Source organism: Talaromyces stipitatus, genomic scaffold (assembly GCF_000003125.1).
Source record: "Talaromyces stipitatus ATCC 10500 scf_1105507295511 genomic scaffold, whole genome shotgun sequence".
NCBI classification, from domain to species: Eukaryota; Fungi; Ascomycota; class Eurotiomycetes; order Eurotiales; family Trichocomaceae; genus Talaromyces; species Talaromyces stipitatus.
In genome coordinates, this window is record NW_002990119.1 from 1201562 (window position 1) to 1223582 (window position 22021).

The window sequence follows — 22021 nt, forward strand, 5'->3', positions numbered from 1 at the left end:
AAGCAAAGAGTTAATGCTAAACTAACCTTGGAAAACAAAGAATTTGTAAAGCTACAGCTCTTATACTTGAGCATTACGTAGATACTCGAAGCGCTCCTGGTCAGCTTTTTACGTGGTACTAGGTAATATAAAAGCGCCTTAGTCCAGCAGTGTAGAATTAGTAGATTTCATTAATTGCCCCATATCCTTGCTCATTTTAATCAACATGATCCTTAAACTGACTCTATTAATCTCTATGTTACCAACGGTCTTCGCTGGCAAACCCTGTTGTTTCGATTTCGGGCTCCCATTTCATGTCTCCTTGCCCGTTCCTCAATTGAATGTGACCGAGTTCGGTAGTAGCTACGACTCGACTGTCTTTCTCACTGCCTCAGTCACACGAAACGCCAATCTCAGCCTATTAGCCTTGGGACAGACTGAGATCAATCGAGACTTTGATATCCACTTCCGGTACTGTGAGCCAGAGAATGTTGATCACAAAAACGGTGTTCTGCAGATTTTATCACAAGGCGTGGGCTTTGATAAATCGTACGAGAGCTTTCTCTGAACCCAATCGTTTGCCACTTGACCTGGAGCTTACTTTTATGGTCATTTGTAGTTATTGGAGCTTTGGAAGTGAAGAATACAACTACATTGCCTCCGCGACCAAGGCTGGATACGCCACCCTCTCCGATGATCGTCTAGGTGTCGGCTACTCCGAGAAAGCAGATCCATCTTCTGAGATTCAAGTGTCTATCCAAGTTGCAATTCTCTTCCAAGTATCTTGGTTCGTAAAGGCCAACTTTTAGACCGAATTCCCGTCCCTAAGAAATTGGTGCACATTGGCCACAGTTTCGGCTCCTTGATCACGAATGGTCTGGCCGCGACGCAACCTTCGCTGTCTGCTGGTATTGTTCTCATTGGTTTTACTCACAATACCTCTTGGGTAACTCTGTTTGAGCTATTCCTAGGGTTTGAAGTGGCAAGGCCAAGCAACCCAGCTCGGTTCCATGGCTATAACAGTGGTTATCTGACCTGGGGTAACGAGTATGATAATCGGTGTGCCTTTTTCACTCTTCCGTTTTTCGATCCTGCTATTCTCCTACATGCGGAGGCTCTTAAGGCCCCATTTGCAATTTCCGAGCTATTGTCTTTTACAAGCGTGCCTTTGGCTGCTGGCAATTTCACTGGCCCTGTACATGTTCGGAAGGGAATGGACGAATGCTTATATTGTCAATAAACCAGATGATTTCCGGCACATCTGATTTACCCTTCTGTGGCGGTAATTGCGAAGGGGTGCTTGATGGGCCAGCTTTCGTTTCCCCCTTTGTCTTTCCGAAGGCGAGCCCGTTTGCTTCGTATATACATCCAAACGCCGGACATGCTTTAAACCTACATCACGATTCTTCAGCTGCATATGGTGTAATTTCCGTATTTCTTCGAAAACAAGGACTCTAGTTGTCAACTCCATCGCGCGAAAAGGGGCTGGGATAGAGCTAATCTGAGGAAACCTGTGTGCCGGGTTTTTTGTAGTCTTAATCCGTGAATAGTCGAATCATGAAAGAAAAGGATTAACAGGAAATTTTTCTATTACTTGGCATCCATTAATAGACGTTCATTTGTGTACCACTACAGGCCCGTCTCGACGGCCTCTGTTCGATTACATATGTACGTTATAAGGAACGAGTGGAACAAAAGCTGGTCTATATATAGTCCATTTAATAAAGTTGATTTAATGCTTCATAGCCATCTAAATAATCCACACAGCACACTATACAGTCAAATGAAGTCGTGACCATTCCTCCGCAGTCTGAGCATGGATCCCAACCTTCCTGTTCCACGTCTCGGACAATTCCCAAGCAACGCCACGCCCTTCACCAAAGATAATTTGATACTTGAATAAGATGTTATTAGGGTCCCTTGCAAGATCAGCTCGAGCAGCCTCCACGGTTCTCACGTGCGTCGTAAATTTGCGGCCCGTGATCCTCTCCAATAACTGTGCCAGCTGTGCATACGTCAAAGTATCTCCAGCAATAAAGATTGGCTTGTTACTGAAGACCTCATCAAATCTAGAGCCAAGTACAGATTCCGCCGTGATTTTACCAATATTTTCCGGCGATGTTACTGTTACCTTGGTATCCAAGCTTCCAAGTGCAAGTACAGTATCATCCTTGAAGTTGACCACGCCAAAGGAAGGCTCAAACAAGAAACTGGTGAACATGCCGGTGGATATAATCGCCCATTTTGTCTGGCTCTGTGCGCGGAGGAGATCTCTCACATCAAGCTGCTCGTCAAATAAGTCCTGCGCAGATCCCCTTCCGATGATATCGTAGTCTGCTCCGAATTGCCACGGTACCTAGCGAGGAACTTGAGCTGCTAGTACAGCACGGGCAAGTGTGAGTTGGGTTCCAGAGCCGGCTGTAAGGCCGGTGCAGCCGATTATTGTGTCATATCCTCTGAAGATGTGGGAGAGATGCTCTTCGGGGTCCTTGACAATGTCACCAGGGATAAGTTGCACGTTTAAGTTGCGCAGTACATCAAGCTGTTCGACTTTTTCGGGGTGAGTGGAAGTGATACTCGCCGGTCGTATGAGAACGGCAATAGTTGCACCATTTCGCTGAGGATGCCGAGCAAGAGCGAGTAAGACTTGGCTGCCCAGCTCTCCTGCGCCGATGACAAGGATTTTCGTATTGGTAGACATTTTTCACTAGAGAACAAGATTCCTCGGTTTTGAATACTAAGCGTCACCCTCAGAGAGGCGGAGAAAGTTCTGATATTTATACCTTACGTATACTTGAGTCAGCCACGGACTTAAGCCATCCCTGAATCCGGGGTTCTCTACTTACTGCCTATTTAGGAAGAACACAATAAGTTGAGATTGGTAAGCAAAACCCTTTCGGCAAGTTTACTAAATGTTTCTCTATCTTCGGATAGAACTTCCCGACTACATGGAATTGTCCAGAGACATGTAAGTTTGTATTCACTCTACACCTTCGAATACTTTGCCGCGCCTTTACCTCGTATCTTTCGTTACCAGAGTATACCTAGTTAAAACTGGAACGATGATAACCTGTCAATAAATGGCCCTTTAGATAGATAGGTTTTAGTTAGGTTAGGCTCAATGTGGAAGAGTCCACTGAATACTCGAGTGAATCTATTCTATACCGCCGAGAAGTTAGGGTTAACTTGGGTTACCTGTATATAAAATGCATTAGGAATCTCCAGCTCTGACACATTTGGATTTCTTCAATGGACATTCATGGCCCAATACTAGATCACCTGGGCAGTCCGTCAAATATATGTACAGTCTAAACAACACAGAAAAATACTGCAACTTTCTCAAGAGCCAGTAACCAAAGTGTGATCTAAGTTGATCTTCTGTTTTGCTATATTTTCTTAGGTACCTAAAGGTCGAACCTATGTAGTTCCTCATATCATGAATAGTAACAATCTATATCTTGTGAAAAAACATCGCATTTTAAACGATGAGCAGCAATATCTCACTTTTTGACATGTCTACATACATGATTTATTCAGTGTTTGGACCACTCCAGAGGATTAAGTATGCAAAACAGCATTACCTGTACTGAATGATCAGTTCTCTCAGCTGCTCGTCGTCGTCGTATTCAGCCAGAGTCTTCTCTCTCCAAGCATCCCACTCCAAGTCTCCGTCAACATTCAGCGACTGCCGCAGGCCTCTATTCTGAAATATGGGCGAAATCCAGCCCTTGCTCTCCCAGTTGATTGCTTCCATTGTGTAAATCAGCAACAGGAAGAAGCATCACCGGAGAATTGAACGCGGAGGATTTTACATCCGGATGGGCCCATTCCCAATCCAAAACCCCGGTGATGTAGAATTCATCATCAACGAGAATGTGGTCTCCTTTGTTATCTGCATGTCTTAAGTAGAATCGTCCGTCGTCGAAACGGCTGGGACGATAGAATAATTTCTTTGAAACAGAGTCCAAGGAGAAAGCGATGGATTAAGTAGGCATCAATTGTTCGGAGAGTAAAACACTCTCCGCTCACAACCAGATGCAAGGTCAATCGCAGGCTCTCAAGAAGATACCCTTTGGAGGAAATAAATGGACCGAGTGGTAGCGTGTGAAAGTTTCTGTAGTCTGTTCAGGATTCCCGCGCGAAACATTCAACATGGTTAGTGCCTGGTTGGTCCAAAGAACCCATCAAATCGAACGAAACCACTGCAATTCAATATATATCTGCTAGCTGAGCCATGATTTTCGTCTTCTGCTCCGGAGAGAGGAGACCAGGGAAGTGACTGGCCAGCCAATTTTTCCATAAGAATAAGCCCAACACCAATAGGGTTTCCTTCATTAAGGCAATAGTCGAATACTTTGGCAAAAGGGACTTCTGTCTTGCTCAGGAACTGCAACATAGCGACCTCACTCCGTATAATGTGAGTTCGTAGATCTGGCGGTGGCGAAGTGGCATTCACTCTTCAAATTCGAGTGAGCCAACTACTTCCATCCTCAAACAGAAACTCGATGCGGTAGTTCATATCGCCCATTACCGTGGATCGTGTTGATCGATCATACTGAGCCGTCAGACCAAAGAGCACAGGATGCCATGGCGCAAAGTGCGGAGACATTTATTTTGCTGATGAGAGTGGTGTTTCCCTTCGCTCAGCTTCTCGAGCCGCAGGGTTGTACGATTTCTCGTCCTTTCTCAGCTTCAAATTCAATTAACATCTCAGGAGCAATAATTCCCAAAATAATGCGAATGCTGTCCGCTCACCTCCCATATTGAGCATTTGTGGTATTCTGACCCAAGGCGTCTTGCGCAGAGACGGTGAGGATACATTTTCCGTACGTGCGTACAGAAGGATTCTCACGGTGTTCAAAATCACAACTGCACGTTGCCATCTCCGCAGTCATTAGGTGTAGGTAATGGTACGTTGTAACCTTGAATCTGGAGGCAAGGATCGGTCTTCATTTGCAGCTGATCATGTGATCCATTTCCTGAGAACTTATATGCATAGAATAAGATCTAAGATTCCAGCTTTTATCGGGTATGAACCATTACGTTTGATTAGTGTGACTCTTTCTGAAACTGGCTTTGAATGGTAATCGACAGCCAGGATAGTAATTTCGCTTTACTATGGGAGGAGAAATGTCTGGCTCCATCCAAATTAACTATCTGGAATTTATCTGGCCAGTCATCGATCATATATACAATCTGAAACAACTCAGAAGAAAATTTGGGTATCTTTGCTACAAAACAGAAAAAGAAAAACAATCACAAAACAGGCGGCGCAATGATAGAATCAGGTACACCGTCAAAAACCCAGTTCAGTGAATCAAAGAAATCCGAGAAACTGGCCTCATTCATGAACGTGCTGTCCTCGAAGTTGGCTGGTAGTATCCATGAAGCATTGTTCAAGGCATTTTCGGATTGAGGGCCTGTGACTCCAGCTGCGGTTGCGGTTTGAGCTACGCTTCCTACTTTTGCGAATTAGACTCTAAATATGCAGTAATGAACCGTGGAAAGAAATACCTTGTGCTTCGTCAGAGGCTTTCTGTTGCTTGAAGCGTCGTCGCCATCGCCACACTGTATCGTATACATGGCTCATACTCATGCGGCTTCGAATCCCGAGATGTAAAGCATCATCGCCAGAACTACCAGCGTTCCACATCTGGGAAATGACATTCGCCAATCGAACGGGTCGGTCGTTATCGACGACGCTGATCCTGCGGATGGATGAGATTGCGCCGTTGAACAAAAATTTGCCGTGATCAATGTCGATTTGTCGTGCAAATGAACTTTTGAGGAGTTTCATCAAAGCGAATGCAGCAGAAACGATCATTTGGAGGATGTAGTTGGTGGCATGGATGAGCAAATTCCCAGGTGATGTCTCGAGCTCGAGTACACGACCTAGGAAAGATGTTGTTGCAAGAAAGAGGTTTGTTAGATCTTCGCTCCGGGCGTTTTGACTCAAAAACACAAAGTATCGAAGATGCAAGTTTGCCGCTCGCAAGTGTATCAAGTTGATTTCTGATGACTTTTGTCAATCATCTCCAAGTCCGAAAGTAGAAGCAAACTTACGTGAAAGATCATCGCCAAAATCCAATTCCATTTCCTTTAGCTCATTCTCCAATATTCCCACAAGAAGCAACTTGTCCATGCTTAGGAATTCTGACGGCTCTGGTCGTCCATTGTACAGACTTCTTGTCACTCGGTCGCAGAACTTCTCAATTCGCAGTCTTACTTTAAGTTCTTCCGGCAACTTGTAGTCAGCCGCTCTGAGGGAAGCTGGCTCCAAAGCCCAGTCATAAATAGTGCTTGGCGGTTGACCATATCCGGTAGCAACACTAAGGAAGTTAGCAATCTAAGCAAGTTTTCAGTATATAAAAACTCACTTTTGTGCAACGAGGTTACAAAGAACCCACGTCTGCAGACGATCCTTCAGTTCCTCTCCTCGAACCTCCATTCGAAACGTCGTAAATTCCTCTGGTTGCACTGGGCGATGCAGACCCAGCTGCATAGCCAAATTCATCATCAACCCACTCAGCATGAAAGTCTGGTCGCTTTTTTGACTCGTCGTCGGGAGAGGCCATGTACATAACAAACATAGCGCCTTGACGACATGATAATTCTGCGGGACACTGCTGATACTTGCCCATAATAATCTACTAAAAGGACCGGAGAGGGAGACGAGCAGTCCAGACTCGTATGGACAGCGCCGGCTAGATACACAGATAACGGTCCATGCAAGAATGTCGGAGCAGCTGCGAATTTCTTCGGGATCTTTGGAAGGATCCAACAGGGGAAGAAATGGATGATAGAATTTAAAGTATCTATAAGTGTTAAATGCCGATCTCTAACACCTGTGAGGTAAACTTACTGGTCAAAAAGTCGGTCCACACGCTTCTTTGATAGCGATATGTCCTCGAGAACCCACGCATTGGCGCTGGGCGGAATAGGACTCTCTGTAGGTACCAATGAGCGTCTCAACGGCGATGGCTGGTGTTCAACCGAAACCGACAGCGACTGTGCTCGAGATGAGGAAGGCGGAGACTGAGCATCGTAATACACTTCTCCAGAGGAATGATTGACCTCGCGACCATCGCCTGCATCAACCTGACCTTCGGGACGTTCGCCGGCGGCTAGTCGTCGACGAAGGTCAGCAATCTCTCTCTCCATTTCCGCATTGCGCCTATTTCCATCATTAGAACAGGTTGAAACAATAGGTGTCTTAGTGCTTACCGTCGTTTAGATATACGTTTAAAAGACTGCTCTACCTTGCAATCAATATTCAGCCTCTTACAGCGTGAACAGGGTGAGCGGCCGGACGCCGGAGCTTGAACAATATCACATCGCAACTAATAATGCATGTCAGTTGATATGTACCATGTACGCACGATGCGAGTCTACCTTTTGCTGTTTGCATTCATTACAGGCCCTCCGGTTCCCACCTCTTCGCTTCTTTATTGGCTGCGACTTGTCTCCCTCCAACCCCTGTATAGCGCCGGTACCAGGGCCAGGGCCAGGAGCAGATAAGATAGATCCTAATACCGGGCCGTTAGATCTGGCCGCAGTGGTTCGCAGGGCAGAGGCATCGGGAACTGGTGGAGTAACCATCGGTATAGCGCCGACACCGACGCCAACACCACTCAGAGTCCGTCTGAAATCAGGGTTGAGTATAGACGGGCCCCCATAGCTGGTCATCGTGATCTTTGGTGAGCTTGGATTTAACAATCGGCTGTTTCGCAGGGACAGAGCGATGGTGCAACTCCGGCAATCGGCAAAAAACTTTTCGACGAAGCCGGCAGTTTCCATGCTGACTCAGCGGACGACCGTGATTGGTCCCTGAATCCGGGACAAGCGCGGCTGTGGCTGTGCCACCGAGGAAGGTACGACTTGTGGAGCCATTCAACGACGTCAACGTTTCTTTTCTTCTCTCTTGCTCTTGCTCTTACTCCTAAGAATGCGACAAACATCCTAAGACTGCATCACCATGGCTGAATCGATATCGCCCTCTACCTCGTTTGCCGTGCGCCCTTCGTCGCAGGATGGCGCCGTTTCTTCAGCATCCAACTTTGGCTTGACTGACTTCAATGCTGCCAGCGAGTCAGTCCCAGATGATCACACGAATGAGCGCATTGAGACTATTCTGCAGTCAGAGGTGTGACAGATATCTTCAATATGCTTGGAAAATAGCTGATTAGTTGGAATATCATAGATCGGTGTTACGACGCTCCTCGCTCGCTTGAAACAGAGCATTGCTTCTGCGCGGGTTCGTATCTCAGCCCGTTCTGACAAATTGTTCTAATATACTATACAATATAGGACTTCTCTTCTTTCTTAAAAAAACGATCAGTCTTGGAAGATGAGCATGCCCAAGGCTTGAAGAAACTTGCCCGCCATACGAATGAAGCGGCGCATAGACCCGAGACGCGCCAGGGAACATACAGTCGCGCCCAAGATGAGATTACCAGAATCCACGAACAAATGGCCGACCATGGCTTGCAATTCGCTGTATCGCTATACCAAATGTCCGTCGACCTCGCCGAACTATCTGACAACATTGAAAAAAGCCGCAAACAATGGAAGGCAAGCGGGCTTGCCGCGGAAAAGAAAGTAACAGATGCGGAGGCTCTAGTGGAAAAGGCAAAGGCAAAATACGATTCTCTGGCTGAACAGTACGATCGCGTCAAGACGGGCGATAAGCAGGGAGGAAAGTTTGGTTTAAAAGGACACAAGTCCTCTGCTCAGCAAGAAGAAGAGCTGAGTCGCAAAGTGCAAAATGCGGATGCCGATTATCAGGCCAAGGTCCAGGCGGCACAGGCAGCGCGCAAGGAATTGTTGTCCTCACATCGTCCTCAAACTATTCACCAGCTGCGACAGCTCATCTTCGAGTGTGATTCAGGAGTTACTCTTCAGCTCCAGAAATATGGTATGTTCCGAAACACCACATTTGGCTTTATGGGTACTAATGATATGTTACAGCTGCGTTCAATGAGAGACATCTTCTCGGAAAGGGTCTCTGCGTGACCCCATTGAAGAATGGGCCATCTGACGGACCTAAGAGTTTGCGCGAGGTCGTCCACGAGATTGATAGTACCAAAGACTTCAACCAGCACATCCTGACTTTTGAAGGTAGTTCTGGGGCGGTAAAGGCTCCAGAAGTTCAGTATCATCGGCATCCTGTAAGTCACTATTTTGCAATCATGATAATACTGCAAACTGACTTCAAAGACTCTTGGCGGTTCTTTACCTGGGACTTCGTCCGTGCCGTCATCTCAGCCAAGCAGCTTCAATACTCGACAAACCACACAGCCTTCAGCGCCTGCGCCTTCTCAGCCACCTTTGGGAGCACCGCCGTCTACTTCACAGACAGCTGCGCCTAAAATAGATGCAACCACACAAATATTACCACATCTACACATCATGAATCCTGATGGCCCCGAACCCCCATCTCAATACCCAGCTTATCCTGGTTCTCCACCGGCAACTCAACCCCCCGCTCAACAACCCCTGGCAGCAACTTCTGCGCCAACTCCATACCCTTCTAGTCCGTCAAAGCCGTTCCACCAGACTTCTTCCAACGCTCCGATGATGCAACCGCCAAATGGCTTTATGAACAATCTTCCTCCAGTCAGACCTGTATTTGGTCTGACTCTTGAAGATTTATTCCGCAGAGACGGAACCGCCGTCCCGGTGATTGTTTATCAATGTATCCAGGCAGTGGAGATGTTTGGTCTAGATATGGAGGGTATCTACCGACAGTCAGGAAGTGCCAACCATATCAACCACATGAAAGCAGCTTTTGATAACGGTAGGATCCATAATACCGGGTGGTATGATTGAAACTAATTTGCCTCTCCAGACTCTTCCAAAGTCGACTTTACCAACCCGGAGGACTTCTTCCACGACGTAAATAGTGTCGCCGGCCTGTTGAAGCAATTTTTCCGAGAGCTTCCAGATCCCTTGTTCACTCGACAATTCTATAACGATTTTATTAATGCTGCTCGTAAGTGGACCTGCGTTTATAATGAGAAAATCCGCTAATCCGCTCGAATAAAGGTATTGAGAATGATACCCAACGACGTGATTCCTTACATGCTATTATCAATGGTCTCCCTGATCCAAACTATGCCACTTTACGCGCTTTGGTTTTGGTAAGTAGACATCTTTCGTATGTGATCCACAGGTCTGACCTCTCGGTAGCATTTGAACAGGGTCCAAGAACATGCAAGCAATAACCGCATGACGGCAGGCAATCTTGCCATTTGCTTTGGGTGAGTAGTCTTCCTTCGCATGCGACTGGCTGAATACTGACCCATCTACTTCAGACCAACTCTCATGGGCGCGTCAGGCGCCAGTCTCATTGACTCTGGCTGGCAGAACCGTGTCATTGAAACCATTCTTCTGAACACTTTCCAAATTTTTGACGACGACTGATTCTTCTCCACAGTACATTCGAGATTTTACATTCCCCTGATTCGAGTTGTAGTATGCTGTCGCCTTTTCATTCTGCATGTGTATATCCTTTATATCACTTAGTTATTTGCTTCAATTTGTTTGCATTTGTCTGTTTTGGTGCACCAAAAATTGAAACAGGCGCATGGTTTTTCACTGTCTATTTATTTGTCTGCTTCTTCATTCATATTATCCGCATTCTCTGTTATTTATTCCACTACCTACTTGAATTTAATCAGCATGATTGATGCTCAGATTTCGCAATGTTATGTAAGTTTAATGTGGCGGCTCAAATGCTTCAAGTCTATCTTGGGCCTAGGCTCTTCTATAATTAACCAACTTAAGCTTTTTCTGCCCCTGTACTTTTCGGAGACCTTACCCCGATTCCCCGACAAGATCCATTTTTCTCCTCGTTCCCTCATTCATGCACGAACGGCGATAATAAAGTACATATTCAAAAATGAGGATCAACAAAAACTGGCAAACAGTCTGTTTTCTAGCAACTGCTTTCCTCGCCAGGCCAGCATACATGGGTCGCCTATCGCAAATGAAAAAGGTCATGGGATCTATTCCCATTCCCGTGGCTGATAATCCGGTATGTAGTTGTCATTGTCGACATGTCTATAGATAGCTACAATTACCTAGCTACCTATGGGTAAACAATTTTCTAACAATAGTTGGATGTGTATCGATACAGTGGGCAGCCATGCTCATCGATCCACTAACAGTCGAGTTTAGAGCAAACATGACCGAGGTCCCTAGATACAGTCTTGATAGTAAACCTGAATGGGCACCAGCGGGATGGGATATGGAAAAAGTGATGGATATGACGGTCGAGGAATGGGAGAGTTTGACTGAAAGGGTACATATTCTCTCCCTTTTTCCCCCTTTGGTAGTATAATATTGGTCTAACCTGCGGTACGACAGCAACGAGATGTTTTGCGTGCGGGAATGGAAGCGCATTGCGGGACGGAGTTTAAGAACGAAGTCATCGATGATATGATGGCGAGATCTGAGCCAAAGGCTCGTAAGTTCTGTTTACCGTACCTTGAAAAAACGTTCAAAGGACTAATAATTGAATTGTAGCTGCTGACCCACCTACCCAACCGCCAAATTTCATGTCAGTTATGCAACGCTATCACAGTACTGGAGATTTGGGGTTCGTCTTTTATCGTACCACCTACGACCAAGACGACGAGCAGTGGTCCCTCATCAAACAGAAACTAAACACCATAGTTGAATCCACCTTTGACTACTACAGCAACATCGACGGCGTGAACGAAGCAAAACAGCGCTGGAAATTGCTCTGGGTCGAAGATCCTGAGAAATTCAAGGATATGACTCCAAAAGATCTAGGCGCTCATTACCGCGATTCGATGGGAAAGTTACCGATGAATTACAAGCATTCCATGTTCTTTGCCGTTGATCAAGCATCTGCGCGCTCGCTTTTACTCGCAGATACAAGCTCAGACAGGTTACAGGAACGCCCTAGACTAGGTGATGTGATCCCTTTCGTTATTGCCATGGACAATAATCTCGGTCTGGATACAGAGCCAGAACCAGAACCAGAGCAACAAACCGAATATTCACCTGCGGACGATGATGAAGATCACGAAGATCTCGAAACTTGGTACGGCCCTTTCCGTGCGCAACCTTCTTCTATAGTGGATGGGATTTATACTATTGTCGCCAGCGAAATAATGGAGATGCATGAGTTTGCGTATGCGGCTCACGGGACTGATGATGTTTGGTGGGATTCGTATGCGGGTGTATGGACGATTGATGATGAAGGGCGGTATGTAGAGAGACCATTTGAGGATGCGGCTCTGTTGAGAGTAGAGTATAGGGAAAAGAAGGAGAAGAAGAAGACGTCGACCACGACACATGACTCGCGAGAGTTATGATATAATAAATGATATAGGGTTAGGGTAGTTTATACAGTTATCTCGGAATTTCGGAAAAGGAAAGGATGGGCTAAACCTCATTGGGGCAATAATCGGAGAAATCTTAATCTCTTAACAATCTTTTAGTATGCCAACACCGCGTTTCCTCGCATTAGACGTCTTGTCATCAATCGACATGGAGACAGAGTACGATTCTTCATAATCTGATTCACTACAAATCTGTCTATATCATCCTGATGATGAGATCGATATAACAGACTTACAGATACGATGAAAATAAGACTCCCACTCCTCACCGCAACCCGGACATGGGGCGTGAAATGGCGAGCGAGTAACTGGTTTACAGTATTCGTGGTTACATTTGCCGTATTTACAGATGTATGATTCTTTTCTTTTTTCTGCCTTTGCTTCTGTGGTATTACATTACATTACGCAAAGACGGATGGGAAGCTAATCTAGTATGTATCGTAGATCTTTTTATATGGCGTTATTGTGCCTGTCATTCCATTTGCGTTGGAGTATAGGGCTGATATAGAGGTTGATCGGGGTGAGTTGTTTCCTTGATGATGGTTAACACTAGATGCTGATTAGATGGATAGTTCAATATTGGGTCTCGGTCCTGCTAGCCGTGTACGGTGCAGGATTGTTGGTATTTTCTCGTACGTCCAGAACAATAATCTCCGATAACAAACTTGGATACTAACGGCGGACAGCAATATGTGGCTGGTTCTCGGACACAGTCTCCATGCGCCGTCTCCCCCTTCTACTAGGCCTAGCAGCTCTCCTCGGCGCAACCGTCATGCTCAACGTCGCTACCAGTGTAGCTGTCTTTGTCGTCGGGCGTCTGTTGCAAGGTATCAGCGCTGCAGTAGTCTGGGTTGTGGGGCTTGCATTGTTAGCTGATACCGTGCCCCGGGAGATGTTGGCTCAATATATGGGGTATGTCAGTCTGGGGATGACTTCCGGATTCATGCTTGGTCCCTTGCTTGGTGGGGTTTTGTATGAGAGGACCGGGTATAATGGTGTTTGGGCATTGTGTTATGCATTCATTGGAATGGATTTTGTGCTACGGATTGTCCTCGTGGAGAAGAAGGATCTTAGTCAGGATCTCCCCGTAGAACCTGAGCATGAACCTGAGACGAAAGAGCCAACTCGAATCGAGGACAATAGCCCCCCAGCTGACGAATCAGTACAAAGTTCAACACCAAGGCGGCCCGCACGAAAGACATTCACACAAAAACTCCCCGCAGTCTTTACTCTCCTCGCATCCCGGCGTCTTCTCGCAGCTCTCTTCGCCAGCATCGTCCAAGCCACCCTGGTAGCCTCCTTCGACTCGGTTCTCCCCTTATTCGTCAACGAAGTCTTTTCCTGGGGCTCCCTTCAATCCGGCATTCTCTATCTCACCATCGTCATCCCCACCCTCATATCCCCCTTAGTCGGATTTCTAGGCGACAAATACGGCGGACGCTGGTTCGCAGGTGCCGGTTTTCTACTCGCATGTCCCATGTTCATCCTCCTCCGACTCATAACCCACAACACCATTGGCCAAAAAGTATCCCTCGTCGTATTACTCGTCTTCATCGGCTTAGCAATGACGTTAAGTTTCCCAGTCATCATGGCCGAAATCACACATATAGTAGCCGCAAAGGAACAATCGCGACCTCTGGGGTCATTCGGAAAGGGCGGAGCATATGCGCAGGCTTATGGATTATTTAATATGGCTTTTGCGGCGGGCACGCTTATAGGACCTGTTTGGGCAGGGATGATTAAGCAGAATTATGGATGGGGGACGGCGACGTGGACGCTGGGGTTGTTGAGTGGTGTGACTGTTGTGCCGTGTGTGATTTGGGTTGATGGGAGTATTAGGAAGAGGAGGATTAAGAGGGCTGATTTGAGAGGAAGAGAAGAGGTCTCGTGATGTGTACATATATTTCCGTTGGTGTATATAAGTTTTTGATGTATATAGGTATTCCACTCAATAGATCTCATCTCATCATTTCGGCGAACAGATTTGTTATTTTACAATTCTATAATTCCAGGGAGAAGTTGTATAATATACATGATTTAAAAAGGTAGTAAAGCACATAATCAGAACGGAATGTTTCCCAACCTACCACCCAGAGAGGAAAAGGTTACGACCTCAGCCTATCCTGCATAGCCTGCAACCTATCCTTGAGCGACATTCCTGACGCGAAGAACGGACTGTCCAACTCTTCCAGCGTCGTCGGTTTCGTAAACCCCCAAATCTCCCACTCCTTCTCCTTCCCCATAATCCTCACTTTCTGTATCACGACGTACTCTGTACAATCCTGAATTTTGGGAAGTGCGTCAATGGCTTGACCATTTTCTTCTATTACGGTTAACTTTTGGGAGCGTTGTTGGCTGGTGATTCGGAGGATGATTTGGCGGATGCCGGAATCTGCTAATTCGGGGATTGCAGTTGCGCGGTCAGATAGGACGCGGACGCCTGTGAAGAATGTGGATGGGGTGCGGTTGTATTTTTCTATATTCCAGGAGAGGGTTTCTTTGGGGTTTCGTTTGCGGATGCGTCTGATGAGGTCTTTTGCTAGGCCTGGAGAGCATCTTGCTCGGAGGAACCTTTCATTGCCGCTGTCTCTCGTTAGTGGATACGAAGAATAGGACGGGATCAGAGTCTCTTACCGAGCGAATTCGGTGTACATGAGCTCATGTAGCCCCTTGCCGATCTTCTTACGCTCCCCTAAATTAAGTGGTTGTCGAGGATTGGAATACCATTTATGATAGAGAATCGTTCTATACAATTAGCATTTATCCGCAGTCGATTCACAATCAGGAGTAGAACTCACTGAAAAACCGACGTGAACCAAGTCTTTATCCAAACCCATTCCATCATTAATCGATCTTTAGGCTCCGAAAACAACGAAGGCATATCCTTCCCTTCCGGCTTTATAAAGGTACCCGGCAAAACTCCAAAATCGGTAGGTATACTCTCAGGATCCATATCCTTCAATCTGCTCCTGAGACTTCTCTCGGGGGGCAATTTGGGCATGATCGTTTCGGCGGACATCATTCCAGATCTTGCCCTAGCGGGTTGGGAATGGGAGAATGGACGACGACATGGCGGTAATTGAGATTGTTGTCTTCCGGAAAAGACTGTCGAAGGGTTGTAGATGGAGAGTGCACGAGGTGTGTTTCGAGGGAGTATGCTTGATCTAATTCCAAAAGAGGCCGCCATTACGTGTGTGAGTCGATCGTTACAGTCCCTCAGAGAGGCTGTCACGATGTCAGATGAGCATTCATTCAGTGCTGTTCCCAGGCCGAAATTGTTGTTCCTGGTTTGCGGACTTTGTTTCTGTCGGGGCAGAATAAAGGCACGTGACTTACCGCCTTACACAATATGCCAATCATATTTGCGTATTCATCAAATCTCGAAACTTTTTCGAGGAGCAGCAATTGTCATACGAAAATACTTGTTGATTCATAGGCAAAATGTTCAGAATGTTCTATGCTAATGTTTTACTTAGTTGCCAAGGATACCTGTGAGTCGATTGTTGGCGTTGACTTCGTCATCGCCCAGGTAGAACAAACATGCCGAGGCCTGTATCCGTTAACATTCAATCAGATGTCACTATAAACCGGAGCATGACTCGTCGAATAATTAGATTGTCCCTCAATTGTAAAGACAAGAATCTCATAAATATTTCAGCGCAAACATTTGCTCCGTCTCTCGTGGAAAGTGACACACACAATCAATTCTCCTAATTAACCCCCTTATCTGCCCGCATTCCATCAAAATAAAGTGCCACCTCCTTATCGTAGCTCCAATTGTTTACACAGTTTACATCCAAAGTCACACCGTGTACAACGTGTCTCTCCAAACAATCCGAGCGCAACAAGGCGAATATTCCTGTTTTTGAAGCCTGCTATCTCCGCAACACAACCTACGGCAGCATATGCCGTAGGCAAAAGTGCAAAGAATCTGGCTTCCACCGGCCGCGATGCCGCAAAGCTCCGTCTCAACTCGCCACTTCCGTCGACACAGGTAGAAGAGAGTTTCGAAAAAAAACACCACCAACAAAAACGAGGATCACGAGAATTATTGTTGCCACCGTCTTCTTCCCTTGCGGCGACCAATGTTTTACTGCATGGTTATTTAACTGCGTCAGTACTAATGAAGAGCTTGGGCGGGTCGTTATTTCCTGCGCTACCTGCAGCAGCAACGACAGCAGCAGCGATTGAAGAAGCTATTGAGTACGACGACGACGAGGAGGATTCGCCTGCGTCGACGATTGTGCCTTCTTCACCTGTGCGTTCTCGTCGGAATTCACCGACACGCAATGGAGGAAACACAGAAGACCACGATAGTGGAAGTAGAGGAAATCTCAGCTACCACAACGACAACGACAGAAACAGAGACGGAGACAACGAAAGAAACACGATTCCTCCTCCCCGAACGACAATCCCTCACCCGAGCACGCATAAAGCTCTTCCAAACCATCCAGGAACAAATGAAACTTCTGGGCCGACCACCCCTGGAAATCTTACCACCATTGAACCTACAAGAATTCCACAACGAACACCTAGCAATCACCAAACACCTCGAACAACTCGCGTCGAAGAAGGACTCTCTGGACCCGAGAGAAATCCCAATTCATTACTTAATTGCGAGAAAAAGACGACTCCTAGTCCTCCTCATGCACCTCGAATGGAAGATCGAACGCCGCCGAGTCCGACGACAGAAACGTCTGCGTCAACGCCAACGGTATCTTCATCAAAATTACATCCGCGAGTTGCGGTCATACTTGGGGTAGATCGGAAATGGTATTTACCGTTGGTCGTGTGCAGGGCGCTTAGTGTTGGGCCTGCGTTGTGGTGGGGATTGAGGTGCGCGTTTACTTTTTTGGCGGAGTTGTTGAGGATTAGACCGGGGAATATGTGGAGGGAAGGTTGGGTTGCGATTGTGGTGAGTAGTGCGGCGGCCGATTGGGATGTGGAGAGGAGGTTTAGGGTTACTGAGGTTGCGTTGGCGATTATGTGGGTGTGTATTTTCTCTCCACCGAGATCTATAGATGTGATGACTGACTGGTGTAGTGCTGCGCATCGGCATATCTATCGTATTTTTTCATGGACTGCATGATGTCTCGATGGTACGTAGCACTTTCAACCCTATCGAAGACATGCTAACATTCGCAGGCTCCTCAACTACAGTCCCCCAGCAGTCCTGATCCGACTCCTAGCCACAAACGGCCTTATAGCATACCTCACCTCCTCCGTCCTCTGGCTCTCAGGCGCCTCATCTGATCCACGCTTACTCCTCCCAGCGTGGATCTCAATCACAACCGTACAGTTTCTCCCCTATCACACACCTCAACACATATAGCTTCTAACCCATGACCTGGTGGTGTAGACATTAACATTCCTCTACCACGCAACCCAAAACCACGCCATGATCAAACGCGAAACCACCGCATCTATTTCCGTACTCTCCGTAGCCAGCTACGTGAGCATGTCCCTGATATTGTTGCAATTGCATTTGACGCGCGATAATGAGCCTGAGGTACCGGCCTTTGTTATGGGGCAGAAGGTTTTTGATTGGCTTGGTGGGCTTACTTCTTGGTGTGCTTCTTCTTAAAAGATCTGGTTAGAGGGCCTGTTTACTTTATATTTGTTCTTTATCAGAGGCAGGCGTCTTATACTCGGATTTATATTACATATTTAGTTACGATTGTTTTGTATGTTTCGCTTTATTTATATTGATACCTGAGTGTGCTCCAATCATGTTTATCAGACTACTATAGACTACAGGTCTTTACAAAATCTGCAAGCCAGATGATAAGAATTCTTCCAATTGTAATCAAGAGCATCCACGATGCTAAGACATACACGCAGAAAGAAAAGAAACAATAACGAAAGTCAAGCAACGTCATCTATGGGTATCTTCAACGCCATGTTCCAGTACTTCCTTCCCTGAAAGCAGAATCATCAAATCATGAGAAAAAAAGAAACAAACGGTTTCAGTCCGAAGATCACCAGGAAGGTGACCTCGGATGAGTCGCCATTTGAGAAAAAGCTTTTCCCATGTTCGATAAGTCAAAGAGCAGATCATGAACCCATCCGTTGGGAATCGCTAGTCGAATATGAATTAACTTGACAGAAACATCGTGCCTGTCTCCGAAAAAGGATACTCGTCAAGCGAAACACTAAGAATGAGGATTGAATCATCGACAAGCGACGCGACGAAGCAGTTCCATCGTATCCTCAAGGGGTAGATCTGTCGAGAAGGACCGAAACAGCACGGCGCGTGATTCTAGAACCCATGGACCTGAGGAAGTTAGCACGAACGTAAATTACTCGCCAGAAGCAGAAAAACATACCTTGATGGTCTTGGCGTCGAGTTCTAAGCCCTCTTTCTTATCGACCAAAAATTCCTGAACATCTTTGCGCTGATCACCCTGCAGCTGGATCACCTCCCCCATCTCACTGTCATTGACAATGGTGCCATTGCAAGCTGCACTATTAGCCCGATGAAAATTACGTGTATTAAATGGATAGGCATACCGAATTTCTTCTTGATGACCTTGAGAATCTTCTTCTGATCAAACTTCTTTGGAAGACCCTGAACGGTGGTCAATGTCTTACGACCATTGCGCTCTGTCAACTATTAGTTGGATATCCAATAAATCAACAGCGAATAAAAAAAGGCAAAAACAAAAAAACATACGTTGAATTCGTATATGAATGTAATTTTGAGACTGTTTAGTCTCACCGGTATCTTCGTCGGCTTCGGCGAAGGGGTCTGTGATGACGGATGGTTAGTTATTCGTCTCAGGCCAGTGTGTCGCACGAACTAAAAACTACCCCGCTCTTCCCATCACGAGAGCGGCTGTTATTTAAACATGATGAATAACGCGCTATCCGCCTGTTGCGATATAGAAAGAACGAGAGTAGACTCTAACGTAGAGCGTAGTTCCGACACAAAGATCTAACACAGAGCCCGGAGCACAACTTACCGAAGGTCTTGAGGTTTTCGATGGACATAAACTCTGCCTTTGCTGAAAACTTCCTTGAAAAAGGGGGTATAGATAAAATGAAGCTGGGTGAAAAAGAGAACTCGGTAGGGTGTCTCTTGTCGATGCAGATGGTATTTGTTGCTGAGCTGAGGAGTATGGAAGAGGGGAGATGTTGATGGAAGAGTTGGTTTGGCAAGAGGAGGAATTGGTTTCTTTTTAAAGCGACCGCAAGGAAGGAGCGAGGGGCGAGCCCTTCCTGCCAGACGCAGAAATGCCAAGACCTGCCCGCAGTGACTGCCGAAACGAGGAAAGCGCGGGTGACTCAGCAGGTGGCCAACGCGCTGATTGGCTGTACCTCTTAGTCATACCGATCCCTTGTTTGAGCTGGATCAGACGCAGTCAACATGATGGTGGTCAAGGCTCGCCAGACGCCTTTATGCGCGTTGTCTCAAGACTCAACGATGTTGAACGATTCGACATGACTTCAGTAACTACGCTAATCACTTAGCTGAGTTCTCGTTGTGTTGTCACAGCCAGTCGAGGGACCACTGCCTAGTCAGGTGGCAATGCCAGTCACCAGGCTGGGCCAGAGCCGTTGCATCATACAAGCGGCTCACGGATGGTGTTGCAGTACTGCTGCTATGCGCAAGAGAGCGAACCGTCTATTCCTTGACATGGTGAAGAATGACTCATTATTAATTGCATTATTAGAACATTTATGTATATTACATAGGTCACGAGACCTCGCACGCTCGATCAGTCATGGTTTCATTCCGCCTATCTTGTTGCGATTTACTCATCCATGGTTTGCTCGATTATGGGGTCGGTGATGGCGCTGGAGCAGCGGCTGTGCTGCTGCCGCCGCGAGCGCCTGGCGTCGGGAAGAAGAGAGGCATATATGTCTATCAGTTGGGTTAATATCGGCCGTGACTGCAATCAGGAATAAGCGTAAACGTACAACACCGAGAGACATCACTATACAGATATCGGAATTAGTATATAAATCATAGATACTTCAGTTCCTCCCCGGGATAAAAACTTACACGACATAAAGACGGACATATAGCTAGGCGTAGCAGCATTCCTGCTCTGCTCCGGAGTTTCTGATAACCAGTTCTGAATGGAGATAATTACGGCGACCCTATATCACGAATCCTAATCAGTGGGGCCCCTCCGAACAGCATCGAGAGACAGAATCACGTACCATCCGATCATGCTAATAGAGAGTCCACGTGTCAATTGAACTGTCCCAGTATTATCTGTTCCGTATCCATTGCGCTTGGACGACATACCGGTTTCGTGTAAACATCTAGACATTGAATCGATTAGAACAAAGCGATAGCCCTGCGACAGGGGATGGGTCAATCTTACAGCAGCCATTGGTAGAGTCGTGCTCATAGCACCTGCAACCACATCAACATCGATCCAATCCTTCACCAGACCATGCCATTCTTTTTCTAGAGCAATTGTGCATACCTGAAATATCCGTATCGCTCTTCGCAGCTGGTGGCTCGACATATGGAATCACTAGGCAATTGGCCACGGTCAGCTCCGTTGGCACCATCATTGCGAAGCTCGACACAACAGAATACGACTTACCCAGGTCCACCCGTCGCATATCCTTCTTGGTCGACATGATGAATACTTTGGCCGAGACGACGTATACTTGCTGATGGACTGGGACTGAATGTCTGGCTGGTTCCCCAGACTGTCAAGTTGTGTCAACGAGCAGGGAGCTAAGCATCTATGGACACGTGCCGCACTAGCCTGATCAAGCTAGACCACACGGAATTCCCTGGATGATAGTTAGCCAATCAGTGTGCATGTCATATCCTGATAACATGATTGGCTGGGAGGTACCATGCCCTTCGTATCCCTCCTTCACTGACATTCACCAAGGCCAATTTCGCCAATACTGGTCTGCTCATTACTAATGTCATGTGGTGTCCCTGGATAGACAGAATCATGATATCCATTGCTTTGACGTCCCAAGACAACCTGGAAGAAAATGCCGCAAGAAAAAAAGACAGCAGTACCGTATGATAGCATGCGAATCACACTTGACCTAGGTAAAACCGTAAAAGCAATGCAATCCAATGAACTCTGTTCTAGGTATATTTTATGGACCAAAAGTTCGACGAGTCCAAACAGTAGATCAGAAGACGATCAACGTGTCCGGCATAATGAGTAGATCTGCATTCGCTGACAATAATTGATCCACAGATCCTAAAAAGCGGGATAGGGATGGCAGAACGACCCCGGCATACGACGGTGTCGTACATATCAATACATAATGCAAGAAGCAGAAGAAAAGAATGGCTGAAACAGGAGGGTATGATATCTATATCTACCGAACGTACCTATCCGGTCCAAAGTAATTGGACGGTAGAAGTGCAGAAAGAGGTAAATGCAGGTTGCACGGATCGTCTTGACCTAGGCAAGATTTCAAGATTGGTTACTCTTCCGGAGTGATGCATTGCCAGTTTCTTAGAGAGCCGACATCCAACGGCCCAGTGAAACCCTAAGACGTAATACGAAGACTGCCCCCATATTCTACTTAAAATCCATAGGTATGTGCCCAGGTGCTCCGGAACCGCAGGCTTCATATTTCATAAAGTAATATGCGATTATCTCCGTTTATCAGCGAGTCAGCATCGCAGAGTGGATCGGTTGGAGACTGGACAGTGGAACCAACGTGTTCGTTACCAT

The 22021-nt window shown here is 46.6% G+C and overlaps 11 protein-coding genes across 15 annotated transcripts, besides 1 other annotated feature; 5 read left to right on the forward strand and 6 right to left on the reverse strand.

The window, feature by feature from the left end:
- Positions 1–205: 205 nt before the first annotated feature.
- On the forward strand, positions 206–1219 carry TSTA_101600 (uncharacterized protein; the record flags this gene model as incomplete). Its single annotated transcript, XM_002486113.1, has 3 exons — positions 206–528; positions 599–730; positions 760–1219. The coding sequence occupies 3 exons, from the start codon at positions 206–208 to the stop codon at positions 1217–1219; spliced, it is 915 nt and encodes a 304-aa protein (XP_002486158.1).
- Positions 1220–1750: 531 nt separating this feature from the next.
- On the reverse strand, positions 1751–2680 carry TSTA_101610 (NmrA-like family protein; the record flags this gene model as incomplete). Its single annotated transcript, XM_002486114.1, has 2 exons — positions 1751–2335; positions 2363–2680. 2 exons carry the CDS (start codon positions 2678–2680, stop codon positions 1751–1753), a joined length of 903 nt encoding a protein of 300 aa, XP_002486159.1.
- Positions 2681–3677: 997 nt separating this feature from the next.
- On the reverse strand, positions 3678–4588 carry TSTA_101620 (uncharacterized protein; the record flags this gene model as incomplete). Its single annotated transcript, XM_002486115.1, has 3 exons — positions 3678–3909; positions 4161–4410; positions 4462–4588. The coding sequence occupies 3 exons, from the start codon at positions 4586–4588 to the stop codon at positions 3678–3680; spliced, it is 609 nt and encodes a 202-aa protein (XP_002486160.1).
- A 563-nt stretch (positions 4589–5151) lies between these two features.
- On the reverse strand, positions 5152–7665 carry TSTA_101630 (C6 transcription factor, putative; the record flags this gene model as incomplete). The annotated part of the gene is made up of 7 exons (XM_002486116.1): positions 5152–5441; positions 5494–5991; positions 6043–6308; positions 6357–6794; positions 6842–7153; positions 7204–7319; positions 7372–7665. The coding sequence occupies 7 exons, from the start codon at positions 7663–7665 to the stop codon at positions 5236–5238; spliced, it is 2130 nt and encodes a 709-aa protein (XP_002486161.1). The 3' UTR covers positions 5152–5235.
- Positions 7666–7952: 287 nt separating this feature from the next.
- TSTA_101640 (Rho GTPase activator (Rgd1), putative) lies at positions 7953–10697 on the forward strand (the record flags this gene model as incomplete). Of its 2 annotated transcripts, XM_002486117.1 has the most annotated exons (9): positions 7953–8122; positions 8180–8233; positions 8287–8893; positions 8947–9146; positions 9196–9775; positions 9827–9970; positions 10024–10118; positions 10168–10238; positions 10293–10697. In XM_002486117.1, coding segments are annotated over 9 exons (2030 nt in total), but the record flags the coding sequence as incomplete, so codon positions are not given. The 2 variants fall into 2 exon arrangements, with proteins under 2 accessions (XP_002486162.1, XP_002486163.1); XM_002486118.1 differs by having other exon boundaries at positions 10024–10238.
- Positions 10698–10841: 144 nt separating this feature from the next.
- On the forward strand, positions 10842–12328 carry TSTA_101650 (uncharacterized protein). Its single transcript, XM_002486119.1, has 4 exons — positions 10842–11014; positions 11117–11281; positions 11347–11446; positions 11506–12328. The coding sequence occupies exons 1-4, from the start codon at positions 10880–10882 to the stop codon at positions 12321–12323; spliced, it is 1218 nt and encodes a 405-aa protein (XP_002486164.1). The 5' UTR covers positions 10842–10879; the 3' UTR covers positions 12324–12328.
- A 178-nt stretch (positions 12329–12506) lies between these two features.
- Positions 12507–14934, forward strand: TSTA_101660 (MFS amine transporter, putative). The gene is made up of 4 exons (XM_002486120.1): positions 12507–12701; positions 12795–12870; positions 12923–12982; positions 13037–14934. The coding sequence occupies exons 1-4, from the start codon at positions 12594–12596 to the stop codon at positions 14239–14241; spliced, it is 1449 nt and encodes a 482-aa protein (XP_002486165.1). The 5' UTR covers positions 12507–12593; the 3' UTR covers positions 14242–14934.
- TSTA_101670 lies at positions 13037–15776 on the reverse strand. 2 transcript variants are annotated; one of them, XM_002486121.1, is made up of 4 exons: positions 15687–15776; positions 15149–15575; positions 14985–15095; positions 13037–14933 (listed from the first exon to the last, which is right to left on the reverse strand). In XM_002486121.1, the coding sequence occupies exons 2-4, from the start codon at positions 15535–15537 to the stop codon at positions 14456–14458; spliced, it is 978 nt and encodes a 325-aa protein (XP_002486166.1). In that variant the 5' UTR covers positions 15538–15575; positions 15687–15776; the 3' UTR covers positions 13037–14455. The 2 variants fall into 2 exon arrangements, with proteins under 2 accessions (XP_002486166.1, XP_002486167.1); XM_002486122.1 differs by lacking the exon at positions 15687–15776 and having other exon boundaries at positions 15149–15616.
- A 676-nt stretch (positions 15777–16452) lies between these two features.
- On the forward strand, positions 16453–18037 carry TSTA_101680 (uncharacterized protein). 2 transcript variants are annotated; one of them, XM_002486123.1, is made up of 4 exons: positions 16453–17340; positions 17394–17449; positions 17496–17643; positions 17710–18037. In XM_002486123.1, the coding sequence occupies exons 1-4, from the start codon at positions 16474–16476 to the stop codon at positions 17932–17934; spliced, it is 1296 nt and encodes a 431-aa protein (XP_002486168.1). In that variant the 5' UTR covers positions 16453–16473; the 3' UTR covers positions 17935–18037. The 2 variants fall into 2 exon arrangements, with proteins under 2 accessions (XP_002486168.1, XP_002486169.1); XM_002486124.1 differs by having other exon boundaries at positions 17496–18037.
- Positions 16694–16738: a microsatellite.
- A 36-nt stretch (positions 18038–18073) lies between the features above and the next one.
- Positions 18074–19525, reverse strand: TSTA_101690 (translation initiation factor SUI1, putative). 2 transcript variants are annotated; one of them, XM_002486126.1, is made up of 5 exons: positions 19313–19525; positions 19024–19098; positions 18861–18953; positions 18677–18810; positions 18074–18624 (listed from the first exon to the last, which is right to left on the reverse strand). In XM_002486126.1, exons 1-5 carry the CDS (start codon positions 19338–19340, stop codon positions 18610–18612), a joined length of 345 nt encoding a protein of 114 aa, XP_002486171.1. In that variant the 5' UTR covers positions 19341–19525; the 3' UTR covers positions 18074–18609. The 2 variants fall into 2 exon arrangements, with proteins under 2 accessions (XP_002486171.1, XP_002486170.1); XM_002486125.1 differs by having other exon boundaries at positions 18074–18810.
- Positions 19526–20014: 489 nt separating this feature from the next.
- TSTA_101700 (uncharacterized protein) lies at positions 20015–20948 on the reverse strand (the record flags this gene model as incomplete). Its single annotated transcript, XM_002486127.1, has 6 exons — positions 20015–20214; positions 20271–20287; positions 20356–20453; positions 20517–20763; positions 20789–20839; positions 20912–20948. 6 exons carry the CDS (start codon positions 20946–20948, stop codon positions 20128–20130), a joined length of 537 nt encoding a protein of 178 aa, XP_002486172.1. The 3' UTR covers positions 20015–20127.
- Positions 20949–22021: the final 1073 nt, after the last annotated feature.